General features: G+C 43.0%; 1 protein-coding gene across 1 annotated transcript in view; it reads right to left on the reverse strand.

The window, feature by feature from the left end:
• SAMHD1 (SAM and HD domain containing deoxynucleoside triphosphate triphosphohydrolase 1) overlaps positions 1-8,215 on the reverse strand; it is a gene marked incomplete at its 5' end in the record, with an annotated part of 21,089 nt that extends 12,874 nt beyond the window's left edge. Inside the window, 7 exons of the mRNA XM_010173576.1 lie at positions 387-495; positions 604-704; positions 2,863-3,018; positions 4,073-4,143; positions 5,215-5,330; positions 7,006-7,166; positions 8,143-8,215. Coding sequence (XP_010171878.1) covers positions 387-495; positions 604-704; positions 2,863-3,018; positions 4,073-4,143; positions 5,215-5,330; positions 7,006-7,166; positions 8,143-8,215 — 787 coding nt within the window. The remainder of the gene's footprint in view (positions 1-386; positions 496-603; positions 705-2,862; positions 3,019-4,072; positions 4,144-5,214; positions 5,331-7,005; positions 7,167-8,142) is intronic.
• Positions 8,216-11,434: the final 3,219 nt, after the last annotated feature.

Here is an 11,434-nt window from a genome sequence, read left to right on the forward strand (position 1 = left end):
ATGAGTCTTTGAGCAACCTGGTCTAGTGGAAGGTGTCCCTGCTGCTGGCAGGGGGGTTGGAACTGGATGAGCTTTAAGGTCCCTTCCAACCCAAACCATTCTATGATTCTATGACCCACCACAAGCCCTTTCAAACAGAGGCACACTCTGCCCCTCTCTCCCTTAAACCAGTTGCTTCTGAGAACAGCTCTCAGAGCAGCAACTACTTCCTCTCTTGGGCTAAAGAAGTGTCCAGCAGGCAACCCCAGCATCCCCCTGCCACCCCAAGTGCAGCTGCACCGCGCTGCCCGAGGCAGGCTTTGCCAGGCCCCTGTGTTCTCAGGGGGCTGCTACACCTTGCAGGTGTTTTGCTGCTGAGCGTTCCCTCGTTCACACCCACCACTTACCTGGTCACGGATACAGATATGCTTCTGGTTTTTTACTTCACAGACCCGAATGAATTTAAGTAATCGCTTATAATCAAAATTATTCTGGATTCCTAGGTGATGGCAATCCCTAAAAATATTCCACAGAGAGTGTTTAACAATGAGATCATACTTGTACACATAGGAGCATTGTTTCAGTAGGAATTAATAATAAAAACAAAAACCATAAGATTTGTACCTTGCAAAATAATCCCATTTGTCAACGTCAATGCCGGTTTTTTTGTTAGCTACTATCTCATACAGGAAACTTTTCTCCTTTTGTCGACCACGGTAGGGCCACTAACAACAGAGGAGCCAAGAAAAAAAATAATCAAAACAATAAGAAATTAAAGTGTGAAAACAATGTCAGAACAAATTTTTTAAAACAGTGGGAATACATCTTGATTTTGCCTGTGATAAACATTCAACACTGAGGTAGCAAAGAACATAAAGACAATAAAAGAGCTTTCAGAAGCTGTGCGGCATTAGAAATCCAGAACTAGGGCTTAAGCATCTGACTTCCTAGAATATCAGGAAGAATAAAAACATTGTACACAAGTATTTCATTTCCCACTCTGCCAAAGCAAAGCCTGGAGCTTTGACATGCCAAAAAAACCCCCCAAAAACATGGCAACAAAACAGGGAAAAGGTTGGAATAATTTAATCCTCATGGAATTAGTTAAACCCACAAACAAATCACTGTCTTGAAGTCTTCTGTAATTAACTGTACAACTTTATAGAATAGCTTTAAAAGCAATTATTTAGATGTTTTAAACAAATTATTTAAACAGCCAGCTACTTAAACTCCTAAACCACAAAGAATAATTAATCCAAGAAGCAAACAGGAAATCAATGCCAAAATAATAACATAAAAGTTGCACATAAACATTATTTTCTTGAAAATTTAATGATTCTTCAGGTAAACAAAAAACACCATAAAGTGGCCTTGAAATTCTGAAAGTAGAAAACATTGTATACAAACAGATAAAAGGCTTTCATGCTACCTGCAGCACAGAAATACTAAAATTGGCATGAATAAGAATGGAAACGTGTGAGCAGCAGGAAGAGAGCACATCACAGATAAAAATAGCCTGTGCTGATCACAAAGAGCTTTGCTACTGGGACAACGTTCAGGACACGTTTATGTTCAACACAAACAATCCGTTGTTCATGTTGGGACCAGAACACCTGCAACGTGAGAGCATCACAGCACAGAGGCCTCAGCAGCAGAGGAGCCCGTACTCTGGTAAGACCAGCACAGACTGCCAGGGGAAGATCCCCCAGCCTAACACCAGGAGCGTGGCCAGAAGGTGCCGTGTATCGTGTATGACACTCCTCTTCCTGTTATCCTGCTGGAAAACAGGCACAGAATCCAAACAAGGAAAAGCAGACACTGGGTAAGAACCTGGCACAAGATCAATGGAAGTGGCAGGCCGCAAGATTTGTGTGCAAATGAGTGCGAGTGGGTAAAAATCAACCCGCAGACTTTGTAAATGAATATCCCCTTCCTGTAAGATCTCTGACTTATTCTGCTAAGTGCCCTGTGTCTGTCATCAGAATGCTGGAGCACATGTGGTAGAACTACACACCACTCAGCACAAAATAATGGGTAAGTGCTAACATCTGTGGGTGATTTGTTTGGGACAACATACAAGTTCTGATTAGGACCAGATTGTCATGACAGATCTCCCACTGACGGTTCTTAATTCTGGTCACAACTGAATGGGTCTTCCTGAAGAGATGACAAGAGCTGTAAAATGTAAAGCGAGGACAGTGGACTCAATTCTTTCACAGAGTTGCAAGGATTAATAATCATGATGTCTTCTTCCCGGCCTCTTGAGGCAACACATTTCTTCAAGTCTTATCCCCGCCTCTATGTTTGCTACTGCAACTAAACACAAGCATTTTACTACTGTCAGCAAAGCTGATGTGACTCTGGTACTTGGGCCACACTTTGCATTGCTCATTGCTTCATCTCTGCCAGTTCTCAGTTTTGTTATCCTTTATCAGGTTGTTACTGTTATCGGTGTTTTCTTCATACAGCCACCTGAAAACACAACCTCCCATCACCACTGCCTTCAGGCATCCAGTAAACAGGCTGTTATCCCAACCTGGTCATTTAAGATTTCCATTAAAAATTCAGTTCTAGTAATCTACTTACAGTGAACAAGGTTCACTAAATATAAATAACATCCTTAAGCTTTCCTTTAATCTGAAGACTTTGAGATAAGAACTTCTCAGGAAGATGCAAGCACATAACATAGTGAAGCTGTCAGTTCCTGCCAGCACTGTAAGAAATAAACACTACACTTCTCTAACATCTCTTGTACCAGGATTCTCAGAATTTAATGGTGCTAAAGACAAATAATAAAACACATCAGAAGCAAAAATTATCTACTGTTTCAGTAAAATTGAAGACATTTATTCAGATAACCACAGGAGCAGCACACTGACTCACCGATTTCTCACAAGCGGTTTCATCTATAGGCCCTCCTATTTGTTCCTTGATGAAGTTCATATCCTCCTCCAGGACAAGACCATACGACTTCATGACTTCTTCTAGTTTATTGGAAGTGATCAGGTGCTCAAACATTTCAACAGAAGCAGTCTCATGCTGTGAAAAACACACCTAAATGTTGCACTACAAAGTTTAAGCATCTTTTCTGCACTGCCACAGCTTCTCCCAACCCAGCAGCACTGCCTGGTAGGGCACGTGGGCATGGTGGTGTGGAAGTGCAAGCACTTGGGTGATTATCTAATCATTTTGTGTCTAATCAAACAGGAAATCATATGGTCTAGAGTCCAGAAACAGTCATCAGAGCACTGTTAATTTTGTATTTTAACAAACAGCATAAGGCGATTACAACACTAAAAGACAAAACAATCGATTCTGCTGTGCAGAAGATTAAGAAGTTCACTCAGCTGATTCTGCTTTGCAAGCAGAGAGAGGCCTGAAAGGACTGTGCCACATTTCATTCACAGCAAACAACCCTTGAAACTCTATTCAAAGTTTCTGCAAGTTTGAATTCTAAACACTGTATCAAATACCCTGGCCTTGAACTAAAATCCTAAACTGGAAAGGAAGCTCCCAGTCAGTATTCTGCATCTGTAAAATACATTCTGAAGAAAGCTCACAAGAAGCATTTTAAGGCGTGATGCTGGCTACAAATGATTAGTGCAGTCCTAACGAATTCTGACTCTTCAGAGTCACACTACACGCATTGACAAGACCAAGGCATTTCATTTCTCCTCTGTGTCACCCAGCACAAGATCTGCAGGAAGAGGACATGGGTACACAAACAGATCTCATGGAAGTACAGAGGAGTTCAAGAGAATTTGTACTTTCAGGGAAGAGATGCTGGTGACAAACATCGGCCCTCACTTACTTCCCCCCAACACCTCTTTCTGCTTTGCTGGTCAGGCTGCATCTACTCACAGCCATGGTGAGTGGGCTGACGTTCCCCAAACAAACAGTTAAAGAGAACAAGGAAATAATCACAAGATTAAAAACCAGAATGCTGTCTTCTAATTATGCCATCAGAATGATACAATAAGAAAAGGACAGACGATCACTATATTCTTACAAGCACTGGCAGTCTTTAAAGATGAATTATTCTCCCTTTAAAAATTTCAGTTTTCTATTTTTACTTTAACAGTGAAAAGCCTACCTTCCACTTGAAATCTGGACGAGTGAGTGGAACAAATCTTCCATCAAACATGTGTGAAAATGGGCCATGACCTTAAAAATAAAGATTACACAGGTTTAATCTGCGACATGGTTGTCAGTAAAAATATTGTGAGCAAGCTAAGGATTCGGATTCTCTTGTATTCACCTTGATCTTGACATAATCTATGAGGAAGATTCAGTGATAGCAAGTACACCTTCCTAAGACACCTTAATTACTACTGCACATTGCCTGTTCCATTAACTACACCACAGGCAAGGACTTACACTGAGGACATTAATTACTCTGTGCCAGCCCTGAAGAAAAGAAGTAGTTATAATATAATCATAGCAACATTTGAAAGGGCCACTAATTGTCACTCTGAAATGTTTTAAGAGACCCGAGCACGTCACAGAAGGAAGCAGATACTTTAGCCACTGAGGGCAGAACTCTGAACACCATATGGAAATGACAAAAAACTGGCTAAGAGTGGCTACAGATTCACCAAGCGGAGCTGCCCCTGCAGAGGTTCTCCAGACCAAACAGGAACAGGTAAATCCTGCTGGAGAGAGTCCAGCACAGAGCCACCAAGATGATGAAGGGAGTGGAGCATCTCCCTGATGAGGAAAGGCTGAGGGAGCTGGGGCTCTTTAGCTTGGAGAAGAGGAGACTGAGGGGTGACCTCATTAATGTTTATCAATATGTTAAGGGTGAATGTCAGGAGGATGGAGCCAGGCTCTTCTCAGTGATGCCCAATGGTAGGACAAGGGGCAATGGGTGTGAGCTGGAACACAGGAGGTTCTGCTTAAACTTGAGAAGGAACTTCTTTACAGTGAGGGTGCCAGAGCCCTGGGACAGGCTGCCCAGGGAGGGTGTGGAGTCTCCTTCTCTGGAGACATTCAAGACCCACCTGGACACCTTCCTGTGTGATCTCATTTAGGTTCCTGCTCTGGCAGGGGGATTGGACTGGATGATCTTTCGAGGTCCCTTCTGATCCCCAATATTCTGTGATTCTGTGAAATCCTGTCTCGGAATACGGCCACGCACCGAGCAGCCTGGAACAGCTCTCACATTCCCATCTCATAGCCAGTTTTTCATCCAGGTTAGCTTTCAAAGAGCAGTAAGGCAGCTCAAGTGTTGCTTACCCAAATCATGACAAAGCCCAGCTATTTCTACACAGAGGATATCTCGCTGGGTTATATCCAGTTCTGGTTGTTTCTCCTTCAGCGCACGAACCAGACACCCTGCTAGGTAGCCCACTCTGTTGCAGAAATAAAAAAAGTGAATATAATAGTGTTTAGGCTGAACAGAAAAAGAGCAGGTCATCTATTCTATCTTGCTCCATTAAGTCACAGCCTTCATCTGAGAGGTAACACACAATAAGTACTCAAACCCTAAACTGCAAGAGAATCACAGACAAACTATTCCCTGTAGTAGAGTTTTAGTTACATCAGTAACACATGTGAAAGCAAAAAAGCATGAGGTACCACGCCCAAAACACAGACCACAGCATCCTGCAGTATTTCACAGTGCGCAACCACGGAGTCACTGTGTAAGTGACCAGCAGTGCTTTACTGACAGCACACATCTTGAAGCATCACAGCTTACACATCATCCTTTCACTTCCAGTCAGTGCAACTGCAAATGTCCACAACAGTCAAAGCATTTTGTCCTTCTTTCACATGACAATGGCAATTATTGACAATTATTTCTCTTCCTTTCATTCATTTTAGATTTGACATTTAATTGAATGGGACCCTCTGTTCTCACGATACCAAACCAGCAGGAAGGCAGATACAGCACATGCTCCTGGGAACTCTTTACAAGCTCTACACCAACTCCCTTTTCTACTTGCCTCAGCCGTCCCCCTCACAGACCATCATAAAGCAAGACAAGGTTTTATATCAGGAGGTAGTATTTATTAGACCAAATTTTACTGTTTGGTGGGGTTTTTTTACTAGACCATTAAGCACACAAAGCTCACTTCCATTTTAACACTACATAAATCTTAAAAATTATATACATGTTGAGAACAACTGTCCTAAGTTTAACTATATAAATTTCATTGTTGAAAATAAAAGGTTGTTGATACCACTGGAGTTTTCAGACTCCTGTTGTGAAAGCTTTGTTAACATCACTCACATTTTTGTCTTTTCAGGTTTACCAGATGCAATCAGTCCCAGCTTGCCTCACTTATTTTGCATCTTGTTAGCGTCAGGGGGCCGGGGCAGAAGCCAGACTTACTCCACAATATTTCAGTACTAACAAAAGCAACTTTAGGCTGGATAAAAACCACTAACTAGTTTAATTTCTCTGCACCTTGGGTTATACCTTTAAAACAAACTTAAATTTGCCATTAATCAGCTTCTCTGAGGAGTGTGAACAGCCTAGCAACACTCTGGGAACCCTTGTGCCCATCATCCATTTCTGTTTAACTTATATGACAACTAACAGCCTGAAATTGGCCATCGATTGCATAAAGCACACATAACTATGAACGCAAACATTACAGACAGAATGGGTTTGAGCTGTGCTGGACAATGTAAGGGGATTACAACTGTCTGGCAAGTCATTTCTAGCAGCCCTGGTACCCTTCCCTGGTTTACACTTTAAAACTCAAATTTTAACCAGGAAGAACATCAAGCACCCAGAGTTTTTAATTAATATTATTCTTATAAGAAGAAGGGGCAAGGGAGGAAATCTAACATTGATCCATCTCATAGGTTTCTTTATCTGTCTTTATTAAATGAAGTTCAAGGGAACAGCCCATCATCACACAGGATATCCAGGAACTTTTCTGAGACCAGAAATGCCAACATACCAGTTTTTACCAATGCTCAAAGACAGCAATGCCCCTTGGCTGGCACTCCACGCTAGTGCAATCAAACTCAGGGGAATCCAAATGCAAGAGACGTGCGCACAAGGCTTCACCTTACCCTACAGAGTGTTCAAAGCGGTTGTGAGAGGCTCCTGGAAAAACAAAGTAAGTGCCACCCAGCTGCTTGATGTATCGGAGGCGCTGAAACTGAGGTGTGTCGATGATACGAACGAGAAGGGGATGTATTTCAATGTGCCCATGAATTGGGTCATTAAAAACCTACAAAAGGCAAACAACGGTGTAATTAACATTTAAAATTTTACTTTGAAAAGAAACAGGTACCAAGGTAAAGGATAACTAGAACAGTCAGGTGTTTGGTGGGAGAGGGCGATTGTTTTGTTTTCTTCTGTAAAACAGCCATATCCTATCTACATAAATCAGGATTTATCTTGGAGAACTACTTAAGCATGACAGTGCTTTTAAATCAAGTGAAATTTTGCAGAGAGGAAATTGTGTTTCTTACCTTTTTCATGAAACAAAATACAAACCCCAAGATAACTGAAATATGAAAGATGTACTCCCTGATCACCCCTAAGTACATGTTTTAAGAGACATCTAAGTAGCTACAGTGCCCTACTGGAGAAGATTAATACACACATTTAATCCTTGTCTCAAAACAGCATTTAAAAACATTTCATCACACACATATCTTGAAAAAATACTCAGGCAAATAAAGTCTTCCTGTGTTGTTTCTACTCTTGGTCACCGAGCTGGCAGGGCTCTAGCAGATGTGCAGAAACCCAAGGAACGTCTGCAGCCCTGGCTGGAGTTAAACCAACATACACCACTGTGCGAAACTGTTGGACACAGCAAACAGTGGAAGGGAGGAGGAGTCTGTTAATCCAGGCCTGGGGCTAAACTAATAAAGAAAACCAAGGGAAGGCTCTACACAAAGAGATGTGAAAGAGGAGCTTCTCCAAACCTTTCCAACAGCTCATCTGCTCAACCTCTCACAACCGCCAGGTGCCCACATCAAACTCCTAGCTGACGATTTGAACCATTTTTCTGGTTTATGTGGTTTTTCAAAGATCACCCACTATCAAGGAGAAGGGCTCGGAGTTCGCTGCTCTGCAAAGGAAAAGCATCGCCGCAGCACCAGCTGGCACCACCAAGGCAAAAAGGGGAGGAGGCAGAGAGACAAGGGGAGAGACAGGGCTGTGAGTCCCTGGAAGTCATGTCCCCTGACACCACATACCTTCATGATGTCCATGTGCTGCTGTCTCAGCTTGTTCAGGCAGGCCAGCACTTTCAGTCTCTCGGCTGGGAGGCTAGAAGAGGGGGGAAAAAAAAAGACACTAAGAGCAAAGTTTGCAATGCATTTCCCTTCACAATGTGCAGAATTACCTGTGCAAGTTCGTGTTACTCTGATATTTGTTGACTCTTTTATGGAAATAGTTATTTCTACAGCTTTTTCAGAAAAATATTGAAAGCATTTATCCTTCTAAAGTCAAGTGGAGAAGGAAGACAGCAAATAGCTAAAGAAGTTGTGTGTAAAGCAGTGTTGAGTTTCTCCCACTAATACAGAACTGAGAAATAGAAATACCAGGAAATACACAATTTTTTCCATCAGTTTCTTTTGGGGAAAGTCAGGTTTGGTGTTAAGTCCTTTAAATTTAGAGGAAGGACAACATGCAGTGCCTGAATAACTGACACTTTTTAAGGTTAAAGAAATTCCTTAAACTAAAATGTCAAAGTCCCAATAAACTATTTTTAGAAACATTTCCTTCAGTTAGTCAATTCTGCATTAAAAGAAGTTTAATTTTGCCAAATTAACTTGAATTTTACATAAATTAATTTCAATGCTAACAGAAGAATCACTGGAGTTCAAAAGATGCTCTAATTTTGTTGAGAACCAATTCTTTTCCTTCATAAAGATATTTTGCTGTCATTTTTAATAAATCACTAAAGGTCTCCTTCACAACACAGGTAAACTTTCAGTGCAGGTACTCTCTTGCAGCCAGAGGCAGGACTAGTCTGGAGAGAGAGATAATACACTATTACACCCACTTTTATTAACTCTGTCTGCAAGTCTTGTCCTTGAGCAAAACTGTTTCAGCCTCGGTATGCCAGCAAATGCTTTATCACGAGAAAGTACAATTTGTTACCTTTTACACTACTCCTGAGATCAGTTTAACATCAGCCTTTTGATTTAAACTTTAACAGAAAGCAATACAATAAAATGTCAACTATTAGCAAAAAATAATGCTTGGTGCACTACATATTTTTATCCAAGTCATTTAATAATTTGCAATCCATAAAATAATAAACCCATAGGATGTCTGAGCTGCTGGCAAGCAGTTTTTGACTTAATCACTTAGTGTCCCTGTCCCTAACAGGGAGCTCTGCTGCTCACAGACTCACAGGGCTTTAGCTGCAAGATGAAAAGTGCTGGTGGTCATGCCCAGAGCAGCGTGATACTTCTCCACAAGCAGCTCAGTCTGTAGGAACAGCCATAAACCCCCCGACACTTACAAGGGAGCTCCTGAAAGAGCCCGCTATTTACAGGGCAGCAGAAAGCAGCTGACACAGAGGACAAGGCGAGGACCTCCTGCATCTGCCTGTCCTTCTTGCTCACGGTGGGAAAGCCGAGGAACCTTCCTGCATCCAGCAAACCAGAAGCCTGTACACACCTATCCTTACGCTCCCAGGAAAAGCAACTGCAACCACTTTTTGAGGACTGTCCTGAAAATGGGACCAAGAACATTCAACTGCTGCTGCTAAGAGATGTGTAACCTTTCCAGTCACAGCCATGACTAACCCAGGCAGGGCAAGCACTCAGGCTGGTAACCAAGCACCTTCATCAGCACCCTCAAAAACAGTTCAGGGACAGCAAAATCAGGAGTTCTCTGCTTCCAGCCATCTACATTCACTTTACATCTGTGGAGAAGTTCTCTCTCAAGACACTTACCTACCACGCAGAACCACACATGGACTAAAGCACCTTCACTCCAGCAGACTTGAAAAATTAACACCTAAACTTGATGTACAGAGATGACCCCCACGTTCTTAGTTACAATTGAGGTCTTCAGTCGATATCATTTCAAAGCATCCTAATAACAGAGATCAAACATCACAAGGGTGTTTTTGAACAAGCTGTAATGGTGCAAGAGGTACAGCAGCAGCACCACCACACAGTCAGGAAATAGACCTCAGCTAACAATTGCCCAAAGGGTACTCTGGATCATGCAAAGTACACGAGGTAGGACTCCAGGACATATCTGAGAAGGTGAAGTAGGACAAAGCAGCATTAAATGAGGGACAGCACTGCTGAGTACAGGCACAGCCTGCTGGTTTAAAGCACTTGATTATACTTTTAAATGCCACATGAATTCAGGAGTGAGGAGAAAATTAACTGGAAAATAGCCAAGTACACAAGGAAGAAGGTGTGTGGGCACCTACTGTCTTGAGAAATTATCAGTGACCTCAACTAAAGGAACAGCAGAGAAAGGACAGCTCTGTCCTACTGACAATAGTTTATTACACAGGTATCTATGCAAACGCTGCCCGCCAAGAGTGGAGCCTCATGTGCTGCTTTGCTCCAGAAACTGCCCTCCAGCAGGGCTGAGTGAAACCGTGCTAACGCAGATCTCCGCACCAAACAACACACCTGCTGCTGGAGTCACCCCGGGACGGATCGGTGCTGCACACAGGTGACAGCAGAAGCAACAGCCCCAGCCAGCGAGGCTGGGAAGTCCCTGCGTCTTGTCGACTTGCCCTGTCCCCAGGAACACTAACCCCCGTCCTGTGTTCAGCCTCCAGATGACGCAGCTGTCTATGCAGTCCTGGAGTGACTGACCACCCGCACGCCACGCCACAGAGAGCTCTCTATCCTTCTTCAGACAGAAAACAACAGCAGGAGATTTTTCACCTGGTGAAAAATGGTAAGCCCACCTCAAGCAAGAGGTCACACACAAACCAAGTGTTTGTACTGTGGTTTTCTAGGGCTCTGCAGACACAGTTCCTCCGACAGCCAAAGCAGCAACACTTGCTGGCTGTCTGACACGGTGAGAGCTGACACTTCCCCACCCACTGCCCTCCACCCCTGCTTCTTTGCCCACACGCTCCCTCCTCATGCCACAGGCAACAAAGAAGAGAAAACTCTTTTCCCATATCCATTAGGGACTTGACTATTCCCGAGAAGGCAGCCAGACAGCCCTACTCATCATCCATATTTATCAGGCAGCATTCTGCACTCCACGCACAGCATCCACTTCCAGGAACACAAGAACAAGTGGGAAACCCACAGCAGTGCCTCCAGGCTCCTGTCGTCCGGAGCTCCAGGAACGGCAGGAAACTAAATACATGCTTTTGTCACTGGCCTGTCACAGAGAAATGATGAAAGTCACTGTCGGACTTTCATGCAGCGGACAGACACATGCAAAGGGATTGATCTTTACTGCAAAGTTGATATGTTTAAAAAAAGCAAAGGCTCTAGTAATTTCTCATCCAACTCAGAACATTTTAAGCTTAACAGAAACAAGATGTCA

The sequence above is a fragment of the Antrostomus carolinensis genome, unplaced genomic scaffold (genome assembly GCF_000700745.2).
Source record: "Antrostomus carolinensis isolate BGI_N321 unplaced genomic scaffold, ASM70074v2 scaffold21318, whole genome shotgun sequence".
Classification (NCBI taxonomy): domain Eukaryota; kingdom Metazoa; phylum Chordata; class Aves; order Caprimulgiformes; family Caprimulgidae; genus Antrostomus; species Antrostomus carolinensis.